Source organism: Megalops cyprinoides, chromosome 12, assembly GCF_013368585.1.
Source record: "Megalops cyprinoides isolate fMegCyp1 chromosome 12, fMegCyp1.pri, whole genome shotgun sequence".
In the NCBI taxonomy this organism is placed as follows: Eukaryota; Metazoa; Chordata; class Actinopteri; order Elopiformes; family Megalopidae; genus Megalops; species Megalops cyprinoides.
The window spans coordinates 36,936,755-36,963,867 of record NC_050594.1 but is presented as its reverse complement, the minus strand read 5'-3'; the positions used below and the strand labels follow the sequence as shown (position 1 = coordinate 36,963,867).

The following is a 27,113-nucleotide window of genomic DNA, read 5'->3' as shown; positions in this document are numbered from 1 at the left end:
TGTACCTGAGTGCAGTAGTTGATCCTTTCTAGAATGGTAAAAAAGTTGGGCCGATGCTCTGGGCAGTGCTGCCAGCACTGGGTCATGATACGATACCTACAAATGACAGAGAAAAAGAGAAACACATGCTACTTTGAAGCAATTAGTGTGGAGGATCTCTGATATTTAAAGGACTGCAGGTAAACACAGGTCTGCAATCCCCTGGAAAACTAATCTGATCATTTCATCATCTGTTTTCATCAACCAGGAAGGTCGACTGAGATCTGACATACCATTAACAGTGAACTGAGGAAAGGCAGAACTCAATGTGCTAAAACATAACATGGTGAAAGACAGCTGGCGTAGTTTTGACACTTATTACTCCTTTGAAAAAGACAGACCTCTATGTGAAAATAGCCATGGTACTCACAGGATTTCCATGCTAGAATCAGTCTGACCCAAACTGTTTCATACAGCAATGCTGTCTGAACACAGACAGGATTCAGTCAGGACAACTCACACAGGCCCTGGGCAGTTCTTGGGAGGGTCCATCCTGCCCCCACTGGTCACAAATTCCAGAACCTCCTGGTTGGTCTTGCAGGGGTAGGGCATGTAGCCCAATGAAAAGATCTCCCACAAAAGTATCCCAAATGACCTGCAGAGCACAGAAAAATCTGTCAACTACTGTTGAGTGTAAGGCAGATAGACAGTGGAATGTACCATTCTGTGGTCTGTTCTGACATTTGACACTCCAAGCAGAAAATACTTGTAAGTCCTGAATTAGGACCAGTTTTGCTGTTTATCTTATAATAGTTCATAATAATTCATAATAAATGATTAGTAGTTGGGGAACCTGGTCCCAGATTATAGTCAATGTCTGCCTTCAACACATTTTACAGGATTCTCCCTGAGTGGTCCAAAGATGTGGTGCATTGTCCTTTCTATAATTACATGTTTTAGTGACGTGTATGCAAGTCATTCTACTCCTTCTAAATTCTGTACAACATGCCCATTTTTAACCCAATTTTTAATATGTGAAAAATACATTAAAAATCATCTTCTCATGAACCGTAACTTCAATTGATGCAAAATTTGACTTGTAGGGCCTTTGGGGTATCTAAATTGTGAAGTAATAGTCACTACGTCAAATAACATCAGAGCTATGTGTCAATCAATTTGCAAAAGTCTAAAAATCAATGTTGAAAAATTATTGTGTTCATATGGGCATAAATTCTAGACAGTTGCTAGACAGTGTCAATACTTTTCATTCTTCTATAACCCCAAAGGGTGATTCTTCTGTATGAAAATTTTGTACACTGATGACATGGTTTGGCTGCCACATTGGATTTTATGTTACAAATTGTCCTCCTACCAAAACAAAACAATGGGAACTCCTGAGACTTAATAGGTATGTTTCTCCCTCAACAATATCCAACAATCATCCCAATGAGGGAGAATGCCATAGGTCACATCATTTGGTGACCATCTTGAATTATTTTAAGACTCTTAAATGTCAACTTTTCTTGAACTGTATGGCCGATTGGCATGAAACTTGGTACGTACAAATGAGCCAATAGTTTTATCTTTCATCAAATTGATCATCAAACACTGACCTGTGAAAATCTTCATCTCAGACTTTTACTACATGAAATTCAAGACCCCCAGGCAATTAGCTTATTGTTCAGGAGATGACTCTCTACCATCCTACCAATTTTGGTGACTTTTCGATGCACGGTGTTGGTTTTATGGGCAAGAATGGAAAAGCGATGGAATAATAATAATACAAATAATAAAAATAATAATAATAAATATAGCTGCAAGCAGCAATTCTGGGGTCCAAGCACAAATAAGCTAATTGCCTGCGGGTTTTGAATTTCATGCAGTAAAAGTCTGTGATGAAGATTTTCATGGGCCAGTGTTAAGAGGAATTTGATGGTCATTTGCATATCAATTAGTAAATGAAGCAAATGAGTGGCTTGTAGGGGCTATGTTTTTTGATATAACTTCTCCTTCATAAATTACACAGAAATCAGTGTAAGGGTTTTACATACCAAGTTTTGTGCCAATCAGCACAGTGGTTCAGAAGCACATGAGTATTAAATGTCAAAAAACTCATTATGTCACCATTGCAATTTGATTGACAAATAGCTCTGATGTTACGGAACTCTTGGTCATCCCAGCCAAGCCATCCATGCATCACAGCATCAATTTAAAGCTTGCCTCAAATACTCTCAAATCTTCTAAGGTTGCAAGAAACCTGGGCTGGGTGTAAAGGTTTTACATACCAAGTTTTGTGTTGATCAGGCTAGTGGTTCAGAAGCACATGAGTATTAAATGTCAAAAAACTCATTATGTCACCATTGCAATTTAATTGACAAATAGCTCTGATGTTACGGAACTCTTGGTCATCCCAGCCAAGCCATCCATGCATCTCAGCATCAATTTAAAGCTTGCCTCAAATACTCTCAAACCTTCTAAGGTTGCAAGAAACCTGGGCTGGGTGTAAGGGTTTTACATACCAAGTTTTGTGTTGATCAGGCTAGTGGTTCAGAAGCACATGAGTATTAACTGTCAAAAAACTCATTATGTCACCACTGCAATTTGATTGACACATACACTATATGGACAAATGTATTTGGTCATACCAAGCCATATTGGAAACAAATGTTCAGGAGATAACCCTCTACCTTCCTATCAATTTTGGTGACTTTTCGATGCACAGTTTTGGTTTTATGGCCATATAATAATAATAATAATAATAATAATAATAATAATAATAATAATAATAATAATCCAAGTAAAAACAATAGGGTTCCAGCACCTTCGGTGCTTGGACCCCTAATAATAATCCAAGTAAAAACAAAGGGGTTCCAGTACCTTCGGTGCTTGGACCCCTAATAATAATAATAATAATCCAAGTAAAAACAATAGGGTTCCAGGACCTTTGGTGCTTGGACCCCTAATAATCCAAGTAAAAACAAGAGAGTTCCACGCTGTTGGAGGAGTGCAATTTTTGGGTATTTGAAAAAATCCAAAATCATGAGAAAAATGGCAGAGAACATACCATATTAGCTGAATATAATAAAATGTCCCTGATTAGAAAAGGACTCCTCATTTTTAACACCTTTTTGGCAAAAGACTTTTTGAAATCAAAGATCAAATCTTATGTATTTAAAGAAATCATTTCATTTGATACCACCAGGCTTCTAAATAGCTTCATACCCCAGGCTGTGAAGATCATGAACACTCTTGCTCCCCCCCCTCACTGAACCATTAATCCCTCCATAGGACCAGAGACACTATTCTGCACTAGTGCAATCCATTTCATGCTGCACCTGGCACTTTTTGTACAGACAAAAAAATATCATTTATTGACAGTACATGCTGCTATTCCCCTCCAACTATACCATAAAGACATGCCGCCACAGAGTCATGCTGCTATTCCCCTCCAAATGTTTACAAAACTGAGTGTATTGTTTATGGATATATGTTGTTTTAATTCTCTTTGTAAAAAAACTAAGTACATGGACACATGGGTGTTTAAACCTGTTTTTCAGTATAGCACCCCAAAGTGGCCAAATTTCACTAAACATGGTGTGTGCCACCCAGGCCTAATTGTAAGCATGTGTATTGACTTTTATGCTAATGAACAAAAACATTGCAGAGATATGGCCACTCTTCTCTTATGGTAGCTTCACGGGCGCATTTGTGGGTACACTGCAGCCACAATGTTCAACCTGGCAACTATCCTTTAACAACTGTTAAAGACAATGGTCCAAAGAGGTAATACACAAAACCTCATTGTGCCATAACTCTAGGAGGAGGTGGTTAAATGTGTTTTTGACAAAATCAAAGATGGATGAAACACAAAATGGCTGATGTGGAGGTTTCATAAATTCCCAGATATTATCCTTAACTTTGATGAAGCACAAGAAATTTAGTTGAGATATCTGCTTTTCTGGCAGAGTAATGGGTATTTTAATGATTGTTAATGGTATAGCGCCTCCAAGTGGCCAAATTTCACAAAACTTGGTGCCTACCCAGTGTTGCTAATACCAACAAAGTCTACCAAGTTTGGTGTCACTCCAACAAAGCATTGCTGAGACTCACTTCCTGTTTTGGTGTCTTCACCATGGAATTGGATGACAGCGGCCGTATCATATGCCTTAGCAAAATCCTTTGAATTACTTTTGGTCAGAACCCTCTGTAGATGACACGGACCAAATTTGGTGGTGATAAGATCAACGGTCTAGGACTAGTTCGCAAAAGTAGGTTTTTCGCAAAATTGAAAATATCTTTTTTTTTCTTCAAAAATCCATTACAGTGGAAGAGTCTATTCAATTCATCATGGCCCAGGGATTCAGTGGAAATGAGGATCACAACTCTAGGACAAACGGTTCAAAAGTAATAAGCAAAATTGTATTCTGAAGTTTGGCCTGTTGGTGGCGCTACAGGGATTGATGGATTGACTCCAAATTTGGTGCCTGGACTTGGACTGTGCTCTATGAGGGTGCCAGATTCCACGAACATCCACCTAGGGCTTCTATGGCCTGCCATAGAAAACCATTGAAAAAATGATAACACCAAGATGGCCGAAAAACAAAATGGCCAACACACAGGTTTCATGCTTTCCCAGCTAGTGTCCTTCACTGTAATGATGCACAAGAAATTTGGTTGAAACATCTGCTTTGGTTCCAAAGCTATAGGCATTTGATTTTTTCTCTGTTTTTCTGGTATAGTGCCCCATATGGCCAAATTTCATGAAACGTGGTGGGTACCCAATATTCCCCCTGGCAATAAAGTATACCAATTTTGGCGTGACTCCAACCAAGCATTGCTGACATATGGCTCACTTCCTGTTTTTGTGTCTTTGGCATGGAAATTCATTGGACGACAGCAGCCACATCGTTTGCCCTAGCAAAATTCTTTGAATAACTTTGGGTCACACCTATCTGTAGATGATACATACCAAATTTGGTGGTGATTGCATCAACGGCCTAGGACTAGTTCACAAAAGTAGGTTTTTCGAAAAATTCAAAATGGCGGAAAATCAAGTAAGGTGGACTTTAACGCCATTCGAATCATCATGACCCAAGGATTCAGGGGAAAAAGATCACAACTCTAGGACAAACGGTTCAAAAGTTATAAGAAAAAATGTACCTTGAAGTTTGGCCTGTTGATGGCACTACAGAGATGGATGGATTGACCCCAAATTTGAGGCCTGGATACTTTGGAATGTCCTCTATCAGTGAACCAAATTTCATAAAAATCCACCAAGGGGTTCTATGGGTTGCCATAGACTCCCAGAGGAGAAAGTATAATCATAATAGTGAAAAATTCTAACAATTACAATAGGTGCCTAGCACCATTGGTGCTTGGCCCCTAATAATAATAATAATAATAATAATAATTATCCAAGTAAAAACAAGAGGGTTCCAGCACCTTCGGTGCTTGGACCCCTAATAATAATAATAATAATCCAGGTAAAAACAAGAGGGTTCCAGCACCTTAAGTGATTGGACCCCTAACAAGAGGGTTCCAGCACTTTTGGTGCTTTGACCCCTAAAAATGTGTTAAACCTATAGCAGTCTTCTGTGCTCAGTTGTAAAAACTAACAAGAGGTAATATTTAAACCATTCCTTTTTAAAATATACTCATATACTGCATGAAGATTCAGCTAGAACTGATGTTATGTTCTAAATGATTACTCAGTCACCTTGAAAAGTCAACTCAGAAATGACACACATGTTTAGTGCCCTTGGAGAATATTAAAAAGCGATGTCTTCTAGATTCTGCCGAATATACACTTATTTTTGCCATACAGTATGGAATCAGTCTTATTAACCATTAATACTTCCATGTTAACTCTCCGATATTCATTCATCCATATGCTTCTTGTTTACTTCAATTCTAGCAAAATGGCGAAATCAAAATCAATACATCAACACTTTTGTGAGGTTACAGGGATGGTGTATAAATTGAGTTGATGAAAAATTTACAATATGTGTCTCATCTATCCATTTTTGGAGTCCCTGTACAATACCTGTATCTGCCTGGGTAAGAGAACTGTTCAGGTCTGACTTCATTGTGTCTTGTGATGTATTTTACATAACATTATAATTAACTTCCATTAGGGCCTAGCCAATCAATGGCACTACAACAATAATTTGTATCAGAGCTGCAGTGTTATACACAATCCCATCATATAAGCAATCCCATACATTATATTTTCCAAAAGTCCATTATTTCTTGGTTGTATGAATGTTAAATAAATTGTCCATTTCTGCCAATATCTCTCTTTTTCTTGATCCAGTCTTAATGCAAATGTCAATCTCTCCATATTGTATATGTCGTTAACAATGTCCATCCATTGGGTCACTGTAGGAGGCTCTCTAGAAATCCATCTCCTTGTGATGGCCTTTTTACTTGCAGCCAACAGGACTTTCAACAAGTATTTGTCATAGGTATGCAAGTCACCAGGCAGATCACACAGATACAGGGAAACAAAAGAATGGTTAACATCAAAACCCATTATCTCATTGATTGAGCTACCCACATCCTCCCAATATGGCTGAATAAAAGCACATGACCAGAAAGCAAGTGCATGGTCTACCATTACCAGCCCACACTGCCTCCAGCAGGGGCACTGGGTATTAGATACCCTCCCTTGCTGTCTAGATGTTATAAATAAACGTACACAATTCTTCCAGCAAAATTCCCTCCACAGCCTCGAATTAGTAGAGTTAATTTGATTCGTACAGATATTCCCCCATGTCTCATCGGTAATTTCAATCACCAGCTCTTTCTCCCATTTGTTTTTAATGTATTCAGTGGAATATTCCTTCAAAAGTAAAATATCTTGATACAATTTGGATATCAGTTTTTTAGAGCTTTCTGATTTGGATGCATTAATGAATATCTGTATAATAATTGCTGGTTCCCTAGAGTTACCCAACTTTACTTCCCATTGGAAGTAATGGCAGAGTTGTAGGTACCTACAGAAATCTGACTTGTCCAATGTCAGTTGCCTAGGCTCTGGAAGCTTTCAATATCTCCATCCCGCATAGCTGTACAAATTGCTGTTATTATCTTCCTAGTCCACTCCCTATACCTAGAATCCTGGGTTGCTGGTATAAAGTGTGGGTCAAATGCAGGCCAGCTTAAAAATTTAATCTCTCTGTCTAAATGAAATGTTAAACCAAGCTCTTCAGGAAAAATTTACCCAAGGATTTTGTACATCATATTACCTCCCCTGCTAAATATTGGTTGCCTAACACTGATTGTACGGGTTTCTCCATCAGGGAGAATTCAAGGCCTTTCCATTTTGATTCGTATTCAGTAATACATCTGCAGACAAGGGGTCTCAGGCTGCAATGAAGTAGTCTTTACCCTATCTTAAGGTAGCTGCTAACTATGGTACCTTATTCTAGGTCTCCTGCTATTCCAGACAAATCTTGAGATCCTTCTATCCCATTCCTCAAATTGTTTTAGTGGAATTTCTAATGGCAGGGACTGGAATAGGTACAACAACCTAGGTAAGATGTTCATTTTAACAGTCTTGATTTTGTTGCTAAAATCTAGTGGGAGAGAGCTGCACCTCTTTAGGTCCTGATAGATCTTTTTAACAGTAGGGGTATAATTTACTTCAAAGAGCTTGGATACATGTCTATGTAAATTGACCCCTAAGTATTTAATATGGGACGAATTGTATTTACGTTTAAACTCATTTGAAGGGGCAAAATTAAGTCTTGCGGATATTCAACACATATCCTGAAAGTCTCCCGTATATACCCAGAAGTTCCATCAAAACAGGCAGACCAGACTCTGAGTTCTTAAGGAAACTCAGCACGTCATCAGCATACACAGATCTTATGTTCATCCTATGTTCACTCCCCCTTATTGCTATACCCTCTATAGATAAATCCTGTCTAACAGCCTGCGCCAGAGGTTCAATATACAGGTTGAAAAGGATAGGTGAGAGAGGGCAACCCTGTCTCGCCACCCTCTCCAAGGTGATGGTACACGACAGGTGTCCAAAGATTTTGTTTCTAGCTGATGGAGTTGAATATATTATTTTAATACACTGTATAAAATCTTTGCTGAAACCAAACCTCCCCTTGACCTGATAGAGAAACCCCCAACCCACGGAGTCGAACACCTTTTCTGCGTCCAGGCTGACCAACATGGCGCTAGTCTTCTCCTTTATGACATGGTCTATCACATGCAAGGTCCGCCTTATATTGTCCTGGGTTTGTCTATTTTTAATGAAACTGGTCTGGTCTTCATCTCTCAGATCTGGGATTACCAACTTGAGCCTTTTGGCAAGTACTGATGCATAGAATTTATAATCCACATTTAAGACATTTATTGGCCGAAATGCGCTGCATTCCGTTTTATCCTTACCTTCCTTAGGAATTACTGATATGATGGCCTCCCTCCAGGACACTGGGGTTTCCCCCTTTCTAAGAGTCCAGTTAAAGCTGGCCTGAAGCAGCTTGGGTTCTAAAAGTCTTATACCATTCTGGAGGAAAGCCATCAGTCCCGGGTGATTTATTTGTGTTCAGACTGGAGAGTGCCCTATCAGTTTCATCTGTAGTTATATCAGAAATAACTCTTCTATTTTGTTCACTTCGATGGGAGATCTAGACACATTAAAAACTGGTCCATGGTCTGGACATCAGCACTATCAGAATGAATGTATATGTTTTTGTAATATACCTCAAAGGCTGCCTATATGTCATTTAACTTGCTTGTTATCTAGTTAATCTTGGGATTTTTTATTTTTGAAATTGTATTATCTGCTTGTTGTTTTTTTAAGTCTCCAAGCAAGCAGTTTTGCCGCTTTCGAGCCTGCTTCATCATAACGTTGTTTCATGAACAAGTTTTTTCTCTATTTCTTCTGTATAGATCTTGTCCAGATCCTGTTTTATTAGTCTCATTTGTTGTAAAATCAAAGGATCTTTAGTCTCCCTGTAATAATATTCTTTGTAAATCTATCAATTTTTGTGCCTTTAATTTCTTCCGTAGTGCTGCTATAGAAATTATTTTCCCCCTTATTACTGCTTTGGCTGCATAACGCAGCCTGACAAGTGATATCTCCCCTGTTAAAAAGGCCGACTGTTCCTTTAAGACTGTGGGAGCTGAGAAGCCAATCACTGGCCAGTAGAAGGCGTGCCTCCAGAGTCTTGCGTAAGAATTGAGAAAAACAAGTTCGCGAACAGCACGGGGAGCCGCGAGTTCATTAAGAGTTTAGTTAAAGAGTTTAAATAACGCAGTGTAGGAATCAGTAGCCTAGTTACATTGGGATTTGTGCGTCGATGTAAACCGTAAGTTGTTCTCTGTGTTGTCCTTTGCATAGTTTTATAAGTAAGCAGTGAGAGATGCAGCATGTATGCTAGCATGTTACAGTTTGCAGCGAATATTGTAAGACGGCATAAATACCGCGATGTAAAGATAATAGATCGCTTTTCTGTTAGCAAGCCGTATATTAACATAATTAAGCATACGTGTACTCTGTATATAATAGTAAGATGCGCAAAGTTTATGCCATTTCCCCTTTACAGTGGCGCATGCGCACTACGGTTCATGCGCCTCTTACGTGAACCAGTAACCAGATAGCATGCACCTAAGTAGAGGTTATCTCTAAGACAATATAGGGACATATTATTATGAGTTCATTAAAGATATCAGCATGGATGTGTATTTAATGTGTACTGATTCATATGTATGCTTAAGTTGATTTTTATTTGGGTTTATTAAGTCTGTTGTATTCTGTTTACTTTGTTTATAGAAACCACAAATCTCAATACCTCAAGTCTCAATGCTACCAATGTCACTACCTCAAGCTTTGATCAGCAAGCCTAAATAAAGGAATACTTTATGGTAACAAGGCCTGGTGATTGGAATCCCTCTTCTACAGCACCGGAGTTCTAACCGGACTCTCCACAGTGATTTGAACGGTCCCATCAGCATTATTCTTCTTCATCCCCATTGTCATTGTTCTGTAGATAGGTGTCAAATTCCCTTTTCATCTGTTCTGTAAATGTTGTATCATTCAGCAGGCTAGTATTAAGCGTCCATAATGTATTCTTGGGTCTGTATATAGTCCAGATATAGTCCGGAGTGATCTGACAAATCCTGCTGGCCTATACTGCAGTTCTTCACTCTATGTCTATCTTTACTGTACATAAAAAATAATCAGTCCTGCAGTAGATGGTGTGACGTGCAGAATAAAAGGTATAATCTTTCCCCGACCCATTAAGTTCTCGCCATATATCTATCAGGCCCAATTCATGAAGCATTGCATTGACCTTAGCTTCAGTTAGATTTTTTTCCTATTTTGGTTAGTACTATCAAGTTTGGAGTTAAGGAGGATATTAAAATCTCCCCCACAAATAAGAGTACCATGTGTTTCCGAGGCAATAATGTCGAACACTTTGTTATAGAAGAGCTTGTCACTATCTGGAGGTGCATATATATTACATAATGTTACTTCTTTGTGATCTACTTTCCCCTTGATAATTATAAACCATCCCTCTTTATCCTTCAATTCTGAGATAAGGTCAAAGGAGATTGAGTTAGGTAACAGTATTGCAACCCCTGTTTACGTCAATTTTTATAGGAAGAATGACAGGTATTCCTAAATCCCATTTTTTTAAAAATTTATCATGCTCAAAATTAGACAATCGTGTTTCTTGCAAAAAAAAAAAACATTATACCAATCTTCTCTCTCTTCATTTTCGTTATTTCTTTGTTTCTCTTGGACCAACCAGATAACCCATTCACATTTAGAGATATTACCTTATATTCCTGAAACATTATTTGAAAGAAATGGAAAAAAATATTCCAATACTAGTGCAGCCTGATACGATAACAAAACAACATTCATAGAACAATGAAGCCACATCTGTGAACATTAACAGAGCTTCCAAGTCAGAAGTACCCTATATGCCCAAAAGTATGTGGACACCCCTCCTAATTATTGAGTTCAGGTGTTTCAGCCACTCTGATTGTTAACAGGTGCATAAAATCAAGCACATAGCCATGCAATCACCATAGACAAACCTTGGAAGTGGAATGGGTCGTACTGGAGTGCTCAGTGACTTTAAACGTGGCATTGTCATGGGATGCTATCTTTGACACAAGTAAGTTCGCGAAATTTCTGCCCTGGCAGATCTGCCCTGGTGAAATGTAAGTGCTATTATTGTCAAGTGGAAGTGTCTAGGAGCAACAACAGTTCAGCCACGAAGTGGTACACCATGCAAACTTACGAGCGGGGCCGCTGAGTGCTGAAGCACGTAGCACATAAAAACCACCTATCCTCTGTTGAATCACTCACTACAGAGATCCAAACTGGCTCTGGCTGCAACATCAGCACAAGAACTGTGCGTTGGCAGCTTCATGAAATGGCTTTCCATGGCCGAGCAGCTGCACACAAGCACAACATCACTATGTGTATTGCCAAGCAATGGCTGGAGTGGTGCAAAGCGTGCCGCCACTGGAGTCTGGAGCAGTGGAAACGCATTCTCTGGAGTGATGAATCACGCTTCACTATCTGGCAGTCTGATGGATGAATCTGGGTTTGGCGGAATCCCAGGAGAGCGCTACCTACCGGAATGCACAGTGCCTACTGTAAAGTTTGGTGAAGGAGGGATAATGGTCTGGGGCTGTTTTTCAGGGTTTGGGCTAGGCCTCTTAGTTCCATTGAAGGGTAACATTAATGCTACAGCATACAAAGACATTTTAGACAATTGTACGCTTCCAACTTTGTGGCAGCAGTTTGGGGTACAGTTTGGCAACAGTTCCTCCCATGGCAGAAGCTGCGCCAGTCTCTCCTCCGCATCGGCAGTCTTCTTAATGGGATCCAAGTTGCAACCCTTCATCCTCAGATCTTCTGCTGCCTTCTGCAGTTTTGTGCCGCTGTTCAGAAACACTCACATCCACGCTGGGTATGGAGTCTGGAAACGTATGCCTTTCTCTTTCAGTGCCGGTTTAATGGGGGAATATTCCTTCTTCTTTCTCAGTACTTCACCTGCATAATCATGATCAAAATATACACGCTTACCTTGGAGAAAATTTGTTTTTTTCCAGGCAGCTTTCAAGACTTTTATTGTGAATTGGAGGAATCTATTGACTGCGGTGGTGCATCTCTAGGAGATTTTGTGGCCAGTGCCCTATGTGCCCGTTGTATGCCGAGGTCCACAATGTGGCTAATGTCATCCAGCTCCGTCTTGAAAAAGTTTTCCACATACTTAGCCACGGAGTCTTGTTTGATCCCTTCAGGAACATTGTATAGTCTAATGTTATTCCTTTTTGAAAAACCCTCAAGCTCCATCATTTTAACTTGTTGTGCCCGCTGAATTTTAATCATCTGGGTGTTTCTTTTACCCCAATGTTCCAGTCTTCAGTCTCGCCAATTCGCTGTTCTGTTTCCTCTACCCTTCCAATCACGTTTTTAAGGTCTTCGGCATTTTCTTTGATTTTCTGGAGTATTTCAGTTCTCGGTTTGTGTAGTTCCCTTTTCATGCCCCGACGGAGTTCTTCCTGGAATTCAAAAAATTCTTCTTTTAAGACCGTTCATTTCCATTGGCATGACTTCGCTGACCACCCGGAGGATCGTTAAGACTTTAGTGAGTCCTTGCTGGCAGTCGCCCCTTTCTTCTGGCGCAACGCTGTGGTCGATCTCAGGGTCTGTTTCTTCCCTTCTGTTGCGGTTTATCGATGTTCCACGAACAACTTTCTTTTTTCCCCCCTTCCATTTTCTCAAAAATTGTATAACTTTATGACGACTATCCTTGAATTTGGGAGTGTTTGTAAGACCGATAGGGAGAGCTCAATTTTAAACCGCCATCTTGTTCACCGCTCACACCGGAAGAAATAGCACTACAGTAATGATTGAATTTCACATCTACCTGTGCTGACTGGGTTGAAATCAATCAATCCCACATGCTTTCTGCTTTACCCCAGAGATGCATACTGATACTGCTAAACTGATTGATCAAAGAACAATGATTAGTTATGGAAATGTTTGGTTTTGCGACTACCGTGCAAAAAAACAACCAATCATGGGCCTAATACCGGTAGGGGGTGCTATAACCTTGAATATGTACATGTCTACGAATGACAGAGCAGTAGGATGTATTTTCAACATGTCAGTAAATATGCTGAATCTGAATTCATTGCAGTTAATTGCATATTTACTTAAGGTAATGAAAAATGTAAAGCATTTAGCACAGATTTTCAGCTGACTTATGTATTTCTATGCAAATAAATACAAAAAAAGCACAACCTTTGAAGAACACTATAGTGCAGACAATTAGAAAACATCTACCTCCCTAGGGAAACTTTTATTTCTACAGAGTGCACACGGTGCATATGCTACTTACTTATACCACAATCTTTAAAATTGCACTCGCAGGATAATATTAAAAGACTAAAAACATTCTCTGTGCAAAAAAGAACTACCGTAAAACTTCCAATAAACGCTGAGGGGTTTATTTGCTTTAATTACTGAACTTTACCAGAGTTTATTGGAGACTCGGCGATAATAAGAGACCTGCATTTATTTCACCTAAAGCCCTCAGGCTTCTGCAAGTTATTGGTAGTTGAACTGACCAGGAAAATTCACCATGTTTTTTCCCAAGAAGTCTACTTAACAAACATTATACAGTGCTCTTTGGTAGCAACTAAAACAGAAATCACTAATAAAGTAAGTTAAACGTTGTCATTGCAACCTATGATGGGAGAGCACAGTCTGTAAGAATAATAGTATCACTGTGAATTTAGGCTACCATGATCCGAAAGAAAGCTTGTTCGTTTTTTAGCCACAAAAAATAAATAGGACTGCTGTAAGCATTTTGACCCACTGCTCTTTCATTTTATAGTCATGAAAAATAAATATAATTTTCCACGGCGTTTATTGGAGACTAGGCTGTTATTGGAAGTTTTGAGGTATATAAGGTCATATATTACATTATGTAATGTAATTCTTGTTGGTATAATTTTCCTAAAGATCCTCAGTGACACTTTATCCCCAGAAAGGGAATACAGAAAAGAGGACAACTCAACAAAATGTATCATTTTTACTGCAGGTGAGCAACTTGGGAGAAAATGGATAGTGTGTGAAATCTATGTAAAGACTAATCACCCATCTAAAAAACCATAATGAACTCGAGTTTAGAATAGAGGCAAAGAGGTTCATGCTGATAATATGCATGGAAACAATTTATATCATATGAAAAATGTATTTTTTCAAAACTATGTAAATAGGAATTTACTTGAATTAAAACTTTGTCTCATAGTCATAAAAAAAGATTATGCTGTATGTTGACACATGATGAATATGACTACGAATAGGACAATGAATATTTCTACCCATGAGTATGAAATCATACCTATGAGTAGCTTCCAAGTGTGTGTCGAGATTTGTCAAAAATGTTAGATACTACCATGGTATTTCAGATGCCTAGCTACGTAGCTATGGGGAGGCTAAAGCAAGAAGGCACTTGTTTTGAAAGTCAAGGGCAGTTTGGTTGGCCTGGTGACAATGACTAATGGTAAGAAACGGTACATTTTAATTTGTTAAATCTTTAAATCAAAAATTAAAACATTTAACTACAAAAAGACAAAGCAACTTGGGTTGGATATAGTGCCATTATCTGAGCTGGCATAAGAATAACCATAAGAAATCCCAGTAAATAATAGTGGTTTTGGCATCTATAAATATACAACTGATGGGAGAATGTCTCTGTCATGTCTTGTCTCTGTGAAAGAGTAAGTGAGCGTTAAACGCATGACAAAGCTGTCCTGCAGCTGTTCCATCTGACCACTAAAGGGGAAGGTCCAGTGAGAGTGGATCCTGAAGGAATGTAAGCTAATGTGTGGGCATTACCAGATATCAGTCTTGCATGTGAAAATACCCTCCAAGAAGGCCTCAGGCGGCATCCACTTGACAGGCAACATGGCACGACCTCCTTTTCTGTAATAACTGGCCCTGCAGAGGGAGAGATTATAAGCTTATGGGACATTGCACTGGCAGGATATAAGACTCACTCTGGCAGGGCATAGCACTGGATGCATTTTTCCCAGTTATGTCAAATTCCAATTTAAGAGATTTAAGATCAATTTACAACAGACTGCTGTAATAAACTAATAAAGGGATCACTGTGCCAGGCCGGTGGCTACTTGATGGCTTGAGTCTACCCTTGAACCATGTGCTGTCACCATTTTTTACCCTTCATGAAAGGTAAAATCTTTGAACAATTCATGATACAGTTATAAGTCCTGTAATGGTGGATGTTGTTGCTAAGTCTGAGGGAGGACTCTTCACCTACACTGAACAAAAATTCCAAAATCTCTGAAACTAACCATTGGCTTTAAAAACATGTGGGTAACCAGTAATGACTGTAATGGGTGAATGTTTTTTGTGTTGTGCTCTGCCTCACTTACTTAAGTTGCTTTGGATCTACTTTCATCTACCAAATGAATAAATGTAAATGTATATAAATGTCAAATATTTACCCATTAGTGCATTTACAGTACGTTATTACATTCATCTGAAACTCCTATACGGAGTGCATCTGATGAAGTGGCAAGAGTCTGTACCAACAGGACTTTACTAACCATATTAAAACATGTCCAGCACAGTCCTTATATCACAAGTGCATACTTCATCCAGAGCTTAAGTGATGAAATTAAATATGAAATTATAGCTATGGACCCTCAAACCCTCAAACCAGATGTGTAAGAAATCAGACCCCTCATTCATCTGCATATCAAATTCATATAAAAATGTCTTATTCATAACACCATAATGCATGTATATTTTCTGTGTATGTATGTGCGTGTGTATGTGTTAAGAGTCTTTAAATGTGCATTCCAGCATACAACATTTTTTAATTCAACAACTGACATACCTGCTACTGAACTGAATCCACGTTATACCACTAGGAATTGTGGGTAGAAAACCTTTCTGTGACCACATTAGAAACATCATAGAGGCCTGTGGTCAGAATCCCAGAGATGCCATGCTGGCACAGAGTGCACGGTGCTGACCTGCTTGTGGTTGTTCTCCCGCACAAGGCAGAATTGGCCAACAAGTCATATTATGTTCATCAAGGCATGTTCAGCTTTGTATGCCAAAACATCCACCTCTGACACAGAAGGATGAACAGGTTCTTACTACCTATCCTTACGGAGGGTTATGGCATTAACAGGCTCAGTATGCTTATAGAAAGGCGGCACTAAAAAGGGTGGTAAGTTGTACCTGTATATATCACGAGCCATCCCAAAGTCTCCAATCTTAGCCACTCTCCCTGGCCCAGGGCAGGTCAGCAGGCAGTTGCGGGCTGCAATGTCTCTATAGAGCACAAACATCCTAGGTTACTGGTTCACTCCTGACCGCTTACTTGTCTACTTCCCATATCCAGGCCAGTAGTGTAATTTCCTATGGAATCCAGTAAGGTATGCTTATGCAATGGGGCAGGATGGTAATACAGTACAACCAAGTAGCAAAAATACACTAATACCATTCATTTTAAAAGGAAAAACTAATTTCTCATGAAATATTAACTGATATAATTGAAAAGTGATTGTGACTGGTCTTCAAAGAATGTATGTAATGAAGTAGTCCCAATGTTGTTTGCATTGTCATGTCAGCATCCAGGGCTGACCCTGAGCAGCACAGACCTATGGATGAAGTGGTTCTCCTCCAGGTAGCGGCATCCAAATGCAATGTCCCGTGCCATGTTCAGAAGGTCCAGCATGGAGAGGGATGAGGTTTGGCCCTGCAAGGATACACCGACCAGAGGTAAGCAGTGCTGTCTCTCGGTCTCACACACATGCATGCACACACACACACTCACAGCTTTGGGTCGGTTCTGCCTCAGGAAACTTTTCAGGTCCCCTCCAGTCATGAGTTCCAGCAGGATAAATCGGGGGAGGATCTGCAGACTGACCCCAATGCAGCGCACAATGTTCTGGTGGCTGAATTTACTGTGGAAACAGTAACGCACTGCTCAATGCCCATGTTTGTGATGCTGCTATGTCAGGATCTGTTACACTGAGACCTGCTGGGATTGAAATCTTTCCTGTCTGGGGTAGTGAAGTCTTTGCTGCAGAGCAGGTCACTTGAGATCCAAAAGGTAATGCACTGGAGAACCTGCCAGGAAGCAGCTGCTGTAGCCTTGATCATCATACATTACTTGCCTGACTCTAATAAAACAGCAGCTGTGAAAATCAATTCCCATACCACGTGTGGAATGAGAGGAAAAAAGAGAGCTGGAGGTCAAATGTGCCAGCAATATTTTAGGTTTCTTTCCTGCCTGTCTCACACATAGTGTATCATCACTGTGGAACTGATGTGCTTTAAAAGGGTGTTTTGTGAGTGAGATCAAGCTGTACAAGCACTCTGGGTACTCCAGACAAACACACCTCATAATCAGGGCCTCCATTAAGAAGTCCATTTCATCCTGCTCTGAGCAGATTTCAGGCAGAGTCTGTCAAACAGAATGGTTACAGAAATTTCATGTTACGTTTTTTCATGTAGAAAAACCCAAGCACAGATTCCATAAAACATTTAGCCAGGTAAAAAACAAAACAAAGCATGAAATGATTACATACAGTAAAGGAAAACACTCTGAGGTGATTTCAATTGGACAGCTTTTTCTTTTGTTATTTTATATTACTTTCATTATGCCAGGCATGAAATTAAAAGAGGCACAGCCTAAGAATTCTTGGCTGTGCCTCTTTTAATTTCATGCCAGAACTCTTTTTGGGAACAAGTCTTTCTGTTCTAAATTCTGAAAGACATAAACATTTCAGGATAGACTTATCAAAAGAATATAGACACATCCTGCCATAGTGGTGAAAGGTAGGATCACTAGAAATGACTTCATCCTCTACATTCAATGAAGTCACTGCCTTGACTTCTACCCCATTCAGGGATGTGTGTACTGACCTTGATGGCAACCTGCAGGGCTGAATTGTCTCCACCAATTCCCAAGACTTGGCCTTCATACACCTCCCCAAAAGCACCATGACCAAGGGCCCTAGAACCACCCCAGGAGAATGACAGGCTGAATCTGTTATGAACCTGATGCCAACCACCTGGCTAACACATAGCATTCTCACTCTGTTGCAAGGGTTATCATATTACTACAAAAATGTAGTAATGGTATTAAAACAATGTGCCTTAAGTAGTTGATAACTACTTACTTTACAGAAACATCAAACTTCGGAAACCTTTGACTCTGTTCTGTCTATGCATGGAAAATATGAGCTCTTCAATTCTGTTGATGTATGCGGACATCCTGATCCTACGGGACTACCATGCATTACCCAAGTGTGGGCTACACATTAGTAGGTGTGGTGAGTCACCAGCACTCAAGATAAAACTATTTAAGATCTATGAAAAAAGCTATAGAATGAATGACGCAATTGATCATTTCTGTTTCATCATTACAGACAAAAAAATAGCTTTTGATAGCTCTCAATAGCGTTGGGACAAGATCACATGAACTTCCAAAGACATTATGAGGGCGAGAGCTAGTGTGCAGATTTCTTTTTGACCAGTGCTACGTCAAGTGAAATTTTCAGAAAATCAAAGAAAAGACAAGTCTTGGCCAGACAGATTCAGTGGCCACCTGCTTAGAGCTCATGCTGGTCAACTGATGCTGATCAGCTGTATTGTGTATCACTTTTTCAAAATGTCTCTCACCAAGGGTACCCAAACTGTGGGAGCTGGCCAGTTACAAAGAATTATCATCCTAAAACACTCAATGATTTTAGACCTGTTGCCCAAACTTCCATCCCTTTCAATTGGTAAAGAAGGAGTTAGTGAGCCTCCTAGATCTGCTGTGGTTTGCCTATAGAGCTGAAAGAGGAGCAGAAAATGCCACTGTGGTTTGTCTACAGAATTAAAGGAGGAGTCCTACCTGACCTATCTATAAATAAAATACAACAAAATCACAAATATAGTACATAAAAATGCATACATCAGAAGCCAGAATGATACCTAAGCAGTGTGATATTCCTGCGAGGCACCTCCTTCAGCTCACTCAGGGAGGCCACCTTGCTGGCGAAGCAGTAATTGGGGTTGTAGTCAGTCATAATGGTTGAGGAGCGGATCTTGCTCAGCTTGTACTCGGGGCTCTGCAGTCGAACCCTGGCTGCATGCAGCTGGTTCTTCTTGCGGTAGTAGACTGAAGCGACACACAGAGAAGGGTAGCAGGGGTGTATGGAGGTAGTGCAGCAGAGAAAGACTTGTTAGATCACAGTTGAAGCTGCTTTGGTAACACACTTATGAGCCAAAATACTCCAGAACAGATATGAAGCTACAAAAGGGGTGATAATGTGCCTCCACAGAAACTTACATTAACTGTGGGTTATCACAGCACTCTCACATTGCACAAAATGGGTAACCTGAATGTCCAAGTACAATCACAAAACAGTCAAAGACAATATTCATCCAAAACACCCTACCTCACACATTAACACAGATATTTTAGCATGCTGCTGTGAAATATTGTTGATGGAATAGCATCTATTCCTAAGACTTGCAATAAAAGATGAAAAGGTTATTGCAATCACCAAGCACAGCATTTAAGCAGGTTAGGAACACACACCAGCAAAAGTCTAAACAGGGGCTCTTCAAGTCCCAGCTGGCTCTACGTCTGCGGGGACTCACCCTCTTTGAAGGTGGCCACATCCCCGATGTAGGTTGGTAGTCTGCCTGGGGAGGGCACTGCATGGTGATGAAAGGTTCCCTTTGTCTCCAGGTCTCATGCACAGATGCTGAAAGGGTGGGGAGGAGGGAGGCACGCCCCCGGACACAGACTACCAACCTGCATGGGGGAGAGCTCAGGTGAAGAGACACTGTTAACGGCCTGAGCGTTTCTCCTCCAAACTTTGGCCAACATTCTGACCCTATGGCCTACTAAAATCAATGCAGCTAGAATCTGGAAACAGCTGAGTGCTCTGAAACACAGGCTTTACTGGGGATGCAGGCCCAGTGCCCAGTTCCTGGTAGCATCTGAGGAGTGCTATGACATGTACGGTATACAATAGGCACTGTGTGACAATTCACCAGCTCCTAGCCAGACCCACAAGTTGTATGGAACAGTCAGAGCAGAGCCGAGAAGACACGATATCTGATAAAGTCCATTGCTTTGTGCTGTAAGCCTGGTATCAACTCCTTTAACTAAAGACTTGAGGGATGTCCAGAGGCTTTGTGTCTACAACTGTCTGTGCCTACTGCTGCTGTATTTGAGAGCACACTGGTGTGAGGGCTGTGAGAGGTGGATCTGATAATCTCTTGGAACTCCTAGAATGCAGACCCTGGGTCTAGGCCAAGACTGTCTGTAACATGATAAAAACATAGATGGATATCCATAATTGAGCAACAGCTGTGACAGTCTCCCACCATTCAACCTAGTAAAATGAGCAAGCCACTCTTTGTGACTGTGGGGAGAAAAGTTCCCACACACAGCTATGCTTGAATCTCTGCCATCAGAGTGGATCACCGCACATTTCACAAGCTTAATACTGACTAAATTGCTGCCTACCCCCAAAAAAAAATCCAGACCCTTACAGAAAAGTACTGAAGTACTGTTATGATATCAGATCCATGTGCATCAAAACTGAACTGAGAAATGAGAGAACTAAATCATACTCCTCTCCCTTGTTATGAAATGCCTGGAACCTTTGGGAGAGAATACAAAAGATTAAAAGAAAAGGTGGGCTGCTCCAGTGATGTGTGTCTTAATGTGCAGCAAGGCATGTATACTACTATTCAAATTACTGTAAGTAATGAGAGAGGTGCATCCACAGTCTCATTGCCTCTAGATCTGTATCCAGTCCATTGAAGTCCAGTATGGTACTGTTTCATCACAAGATATTGCTCTCTATGTTGTCTTTACCCTGTGTCTCTATCCACAATAAGTAATGCTTATTCTGCATCAGTGTATTACTGAACATGCAGATAGCACAGTGAGAACAGAACACAGAATGAGCAATGTTTAGAATGTAGAGAGCCTGAATAAAGATCCCTTGCAATCTTTCACTGTATCTCCTGGTAAATAACCTAGTGCCTGCCATGGCTAGCACAATCTGATGTTTGACTAGGTGGAGTATATCACTTATCCCCTCACGTACAGCTTGGTGAAAAATATTCCTTATTTAAATGGAACCCACTAGATATCGGAATGTTTTAATACATTCACTGTGCCAGAATCCAAAGGATGAATATGCTGCTGTATTGCAGTGAAGTCAAAGCACTAACTACTGTATATTTCCACAATATTACCAGTGGCACTGTTTCAATCTTGTCTTCAGCATCATTTTTTTTAGTTTGTAAAGGAGAAAATATTTATTCATATCTGGACCAATGAAGTGGTCCGCTTGACCAATGGAACACAGGTTGCTGGGATACTACGGCAAATCCTCAGCAACACTGGCTGCTGATTGGGTGATGACTGTGTTTCATAGAACAGCTTTCACTCGAGAGGGTGTAGTTGTGTTATAGATGGCCTTTATTCAGCACAGAAGGCAAGAATACAGAATGTGACAGGAGTCACATCACAGCATGTTACAATTAGTGTTGCGTGTTTCAAACTATCATCCGTGTCGACACCTACTCACCATTTAATACCAACACAGGAGAACAAGGCCAAACCTCTTTCACAGGTACATTAAAGTTTGCTTTGATTGTTGATGTCCAGCAGTACATTTGAGAGGACACACTGTTCAGTGAATGGTTAACAATGACATAAATTAACAAACATTATTAAACCTAACAAATTACTCCTCAGTTTTTGAAATATCAGATGGCGGGGGCCATATTTATAGTATTCCTGGGGTTGAACAATGAAGCATATGAACAGACAGTAAGTTTTCTACATCATTATGGAGGATATTGGCACAATCTGATGTTGTGACAGTCATGAAACTGACTTGTAAAATTGGCCATGGGTGCATGTACAAAATTCCCAGAATGTGTCCTGCCTTGTCATCCACAATGATTATACAAGGTTAAAGCAGGGGCAGTAGTAAGAGGTGATTAATGTACTGATATGGATGTTTACATGACTGATTAGGCTGGCCTCATGCTCAGAAACTCCACATATTCCCTCACTCTCATACTTTTTTGTTGCTGAAGAAAATTAAACACATAGAAGTATTATTATGAGTTTTACTTCAATATAGCAGCAGTCATTATAATATTGGTCAGTGAAGATTGCTTGCACAAGACTGAAGTAAATGTTATTATAACTTCTACTCTCTGACTTGTCAAAACACATTATTTTATTATTTATTATACAAACAATTAAAAAATAATGAACAATTAAATGAAAAATTCAAAGTTAATAGCAGTCATTTTTCAGTTCCCTACTGACTCCTTTAGGCAATTCTGTGCACAGTGACCTGGTTAGGGAATAAATCAACCATTAGCCATTCTAAAGATATTCATCCTTCAGTTACAATAACAAAGCAATTTATAATTTTAACACAAAGCCCATGGTGAGTGTTAGTATATTTGTGGTGAAGTGTGAGGTGTAACGTTTTTTTTTTCCTTTTATGTTTAGTATAAATACATACATGTCCTTGTTCACACCGCTCTCTCAGAGAACAAACATCTTGGCCCCCAGTACTGTGACAGACACATCTTTGTCTTTGTCTCTGTGATAAAGTGCTGGAGCAATTTGTCTTCACACATTCATTCAGACGTGTTTGTAAACTGTGGTGCATCAAAGTCATTTTTATATGTTGTGCTGTTTGGGGGAATCTTGAGAAAATGAATTCCCAAGGGTTTGCAAGACACCTGCTTCTTCCACGGGTGGATTCTCAGTAACAGCGATATTCGAAAAAAATGTGAAGGCAACCTTCCTTACTCTGTATTTGCTGACTAATACACAGTCCATTGTTTCACCTCTCCTAAAAGGTTAACATTAAGTTCACATTGTTTGAACTGCCATAGTTGAGCTGAATGTCTGAAAGACAATTTTTCAGAATATTAAACAGAATTAAAAACAAACTTTAAAGACCGTCCACATTTACTCTCTTATAGTGCTGACTGATAAATCACATTTCCATCGTCATCGCGATATTAACATGCGCGATAAACACATCGCAAAAGACTGCCTGAAACGCCATAAATAAGAAAAATCATTTTATTTACACGCGCTATGCATTCACACTCAGCATGCGAACATTTGACCTATCGCTCCCATTGTTTTGGCCCTCCATGAGCTATGCGCTCCTGCCGCCACGTTCTTCCGAGTAAGATGACGCGTCCCTTAAAACCGACATTCCACTAATGAGCGGAAAGGGGCAGGCTGGGTGAATAGGAAATAAAATGCACTAAAGAAGCGTGTCTTTCTGATAAACTACAGTCGGCCTTTTCGACAGGGGTGCCAGTCTGATTTCAAGTGATGTCACATAAAAAGCTGAAATCGTGTTACACGCTATCAAAACCGATTCCCGACAAGGTTCGCTTTGGAAAAAGTACTAAAGCACGAAGTGTTGCCAAGTGTTTACTTACAATAAACTGCTAACCGTGGAAACAAACCGTGGCTAATTCTGCGCAGGAACGGGTGTTGAAATTGATGGCTAAAGTGCATGTTTTATTTTGTTTTATTAAGTTGACACGATCTCAGTAAGGAAACCAAACTATTACCATTTCAGTCACACAAGTCAGTGTGAAATCACTACCAATTAGGAAAAATAATTATGCCAAACCTGGCAGCCCGGGTCAGCGGATTCTGTTGTATTTCCGACCAATAATCTGTTGTTGGTGTTATTAGTTAGCCAACGTTACTATAAAGCGAAATTACCAAATCGTTCTGAGTGACCCTGTGAATGAGAAGCTCATTTTCGTTTTGATATTGTGGCTCATAGCTACCATATGGGGGCATTTTGTGATGATGTGTAACTTAAACGTTGCTCAACATAAACTTAATATCCAATATTGATTTGTTATTCAGTGTTGTCACTATGATGTTTGACTTTATATTTTTGTCAATTTTTCAAGTTGAAGTCAAATGTCCACTCTTGATTACAAATGTGGACAATACAGCTGTCTTCACCTTCATTTTTAAAGTACATTCAGTTGCATGCACTTTCTGTCAGAAAGGTGTCTTTCCTATTAAATATGTTTATGCTCCCAAAAAGAAGCATATGGATGTTTTATGTTTTTGACAATCATCTCTGCAAATTAATAAAATTACTATTAAGCAGATTAAAGAGTAATGTTATAATAGTTTTATTATTTTGAAATTTTATTTTAGATTTAGAATGTTAATTTTCCATAAAATGTAATACATTTTAATGTAATGTAATTTCACATCACATCAACATTTATTTTTGGCCTGCGGCCCTCCATCCAGATTAATTTTTGGCCCTTCATAGGAAAGAATTTGGGAACTTCTGGTTTAGAAGAAAATATTTTAAAGGGAACAGGGGAAATATAACTTTAATTTCTTATAGTTATAATGTCGTATTCAAATTAATGTTCTGTTTAATTGGTCGGTTATTCATGTGCAATTTGTTCAATAAAAGCATGTTCGAAATAATTTATTTCATTTCAATGGGCATAGGCTATTCGATGTTTGGGGTCTATGTACTTAGCAGCGTACCTATTAAAGCAGAAAGACATAGCAATTGTATAGCTAATATGCACACTTCTATTTTTGTTTATTTATCGCAAGTCATATCGTCATCGCAATACTGAACAATGTTATCGCACATCGCAAATTTTCCTCATATCGTGCAGGCCTACTCTCTAACACATGCACTTCACCATTTCACCCACTTTGCTGATCTAATCTGTTTTTGAGAGAAAACATTTCCTCAAATTACCTCCAAGGCTAAATGTGTCTGGTTTGCTGACAGGCAAAGTTGAATGAAACAAAGCTTCTCTAAAAAGTTGGACAGTGCTGGAAAGTAAAGCTTATGGCTTCAGCTGAAGAATGCCAGTGCAGAGATGGCCCAGATCCCATTGGAGTATGGGAGTTTAAGTTAAATGGAGAGCAGTGTTTGAGGTGGACCATATAGAATAGAGCAGTGATCTGTGCAACTTGTACCACCTCCTGAATTTGGATGGATGTGAAAACGGGCCCTGGAAATGCTTCAGATGTCAGAGCTGTGCTGCGAGAGCCAGGAAAGTAGCCATGTCATTCTGCCACAGCGCAATCTATGCAGACTCAGTCTGCAGCCATCACCTAGGAAGGACAGCATCGCAGGCACAGGAACTTCTGTGTCACTCATAAAAAACAGGGCTGGGGCTGTGGGAGAGCTGCGAGATGGACAGGGCACGGCGCCTTAGAGGCGGTGGAAGGTGGATGGGACGAAGTTCACACAGAACTGGAAGAATCTCTTACTGAACATGAGGCTGGCGCACGTCAGGACGATGCCCATCACCACCGTTGATGCCACTACAGCCAGGATGAGCGGCAGGGACAGGTGCCCCTCAGCTGTAGTGCCTCGTGGAGCTGTCAAGAGGAACAGAGGGAATAGCTCAGCACATAGCTGAATAGCTCTCTTCTATAAACATATTGCATATATGAATTAAAAAGGCTACATGAACAACAAAGCATATAATAAGAGTTTTATTGTTCTCAGGGCTTAAAGCAACACATGAAATGTTTTTTGTTTTTTTTTGGGGGGGGGGGGGGGGGGGGGAGACAAAATGGGACGCACGTACATTTAGCATTACCACAACAGCTTGTAAAACAAACAAAATAATACAATTAATACGAATTAATACAATTTTGTATTACCATGCTCAAATTAAAAGTGCATTCTTTTTTTCTTAAATGATATTAAAAGTGAAAAGTGCAATTTCAATGAAAGCTGGTCAAGTAACATGATTCTGTGTTATGACGTCGTCCAAGTCATCATAATAGAATCGGACCAATACATTCAAAATTCTGTCCATGTTGCGGTTTGTGGACTCGTCAACGTTCTGTGTAAACATTTGTTTTGACAGCTTGTGCACTAAACATTGCCTAATGTGACAGGCAATGTTGTGAGTGGATAGGTAGCTGGCCTATGTATGAGTGAGAGTGCAGTTCTGTCCTGTGATGTTTTGCACAAGTCAACTAGCGCTGGCGCTATCCTGAAAGACAGGTCATGTTCCGCTATAAATGCGAACTTTACGATTGCACACGTGGTCTTGGAGAGATGAGGCGGCAGCAGCTGCAGTGGTCACAGCTCTCGGCAACGTTGACATTGACGTATAACGAAGAGCCCGAACAGCTGCTTTGTGTGAGGGATCTGTCTCATGCCGAGACAATAGCTTTTGCCGCTTGTCCCATACTGTATTTTTTCGAACACATGGTACAAAGCAGCTCCCGGGCTCGTTTAATTTGTGACAACATACGCCAAACGTTTGTCCGTCATTACCGTTTTCATCTAACCAAGCCTATCGCCATTTATTTTTCACCCCTCATTCTGTTGTGCTTGTGTCTGCCCCAACCATCACAAGTTTCGCTTCCATGGTCCACCTATTTGAATGCATTCTAGCCTATAGTGATGTGCAATTCGCAGTCCTTTTTGAACAAATCTTTGAGGTGAACTGAGTGTACTGAATCACTAGTCTAAAAGATTAGTTTCTTCGGAACGGAAACATGCGCGCTGATTAGCTGGCATAGCAACTATAACTCTCCCTCCAGTGGATAATTTTTAAAATGCAATGAAACTATTTACAGATTCGTGTATGCCGCCTGACCGGATATGGAAATGAACGAATCAGTGAGTCAAAGATTGGAATCATTTTATTGAACTTAACAAAAGGAACCGAATCATTAAAAAGAATCGTTTTGAATACCACTACTAGCCTATTGTGCAGTAATACAAATACTTACTTGGCACCGCCTCACAGAAAGTTGAAACTAGTTGCCGATTGGATAAGAACAGTGCTCTCGTGCCAGTACGTCGCCTAAACAGGCTACCATTGGTTAAGACTCATCCCAAAAAAACACCACGTCAGTGACTGTTTGTAATAAAATTGCGTTCTGGTCTGGTAATATCAGAGCCCGTATACGCTAGTAATAATTTATTGCCTGATCTAAAATGTCTGCATGCCGGATTTCCAGCGTGGGGCCGGACATCTTTAACCCATGTGTTCTTTGCTGGGCATT

General features: G+C 40.0%; 1 protein-coding gene across 1 annotated transcript in view; it reads right to left on the bottom strand.

Annotated features, from left to right (window-relative positions):
- Positions 1–27,113, bottom strand: part of ltk (leukocyte receptor tyrosine kinase) — a 96,015-nt gene that overhangs the window by 5,583 nt on the left and 63,319 nt on the right. The window contains exons 19-28 of the mRNA XM_036541517.1: positions 25,353–25,463; positions 18,992–19,178; positions 17,936–18,026; positions 17,410–17,474; positions 16,842–16,971; positions 16,666–16,763; positions 16,244–16,336; positions 14,870–14,971; positions 500–634; positions 6–96 (exon numbers count right to left, since the gene is read on the bottom strand). Coding sequence (XP_036397410.1) covers positions 6–96; positions 500–634; positions 14,870–14,971; positions 16,244–16,336; positions 16,666–16,763; positions 16,842–16,971; positions 17,410–17,474; positions 17,936–18,026; positions 18,992–19,178; positions 25,353–25,463 — 1,103 coding nt within the window. The remainder of the gene's footprint in view (positions 1–5; positions 97–499; positions 635–14,869; positions 14,972–16,243; positions 16,337–16,665; positions 16,764–16,841; positions 16,972–17,409; positions 17,475–17,935; positions 18,027–18,991; positions 19,179–25,352; positions 25,464–27,113) is intronic.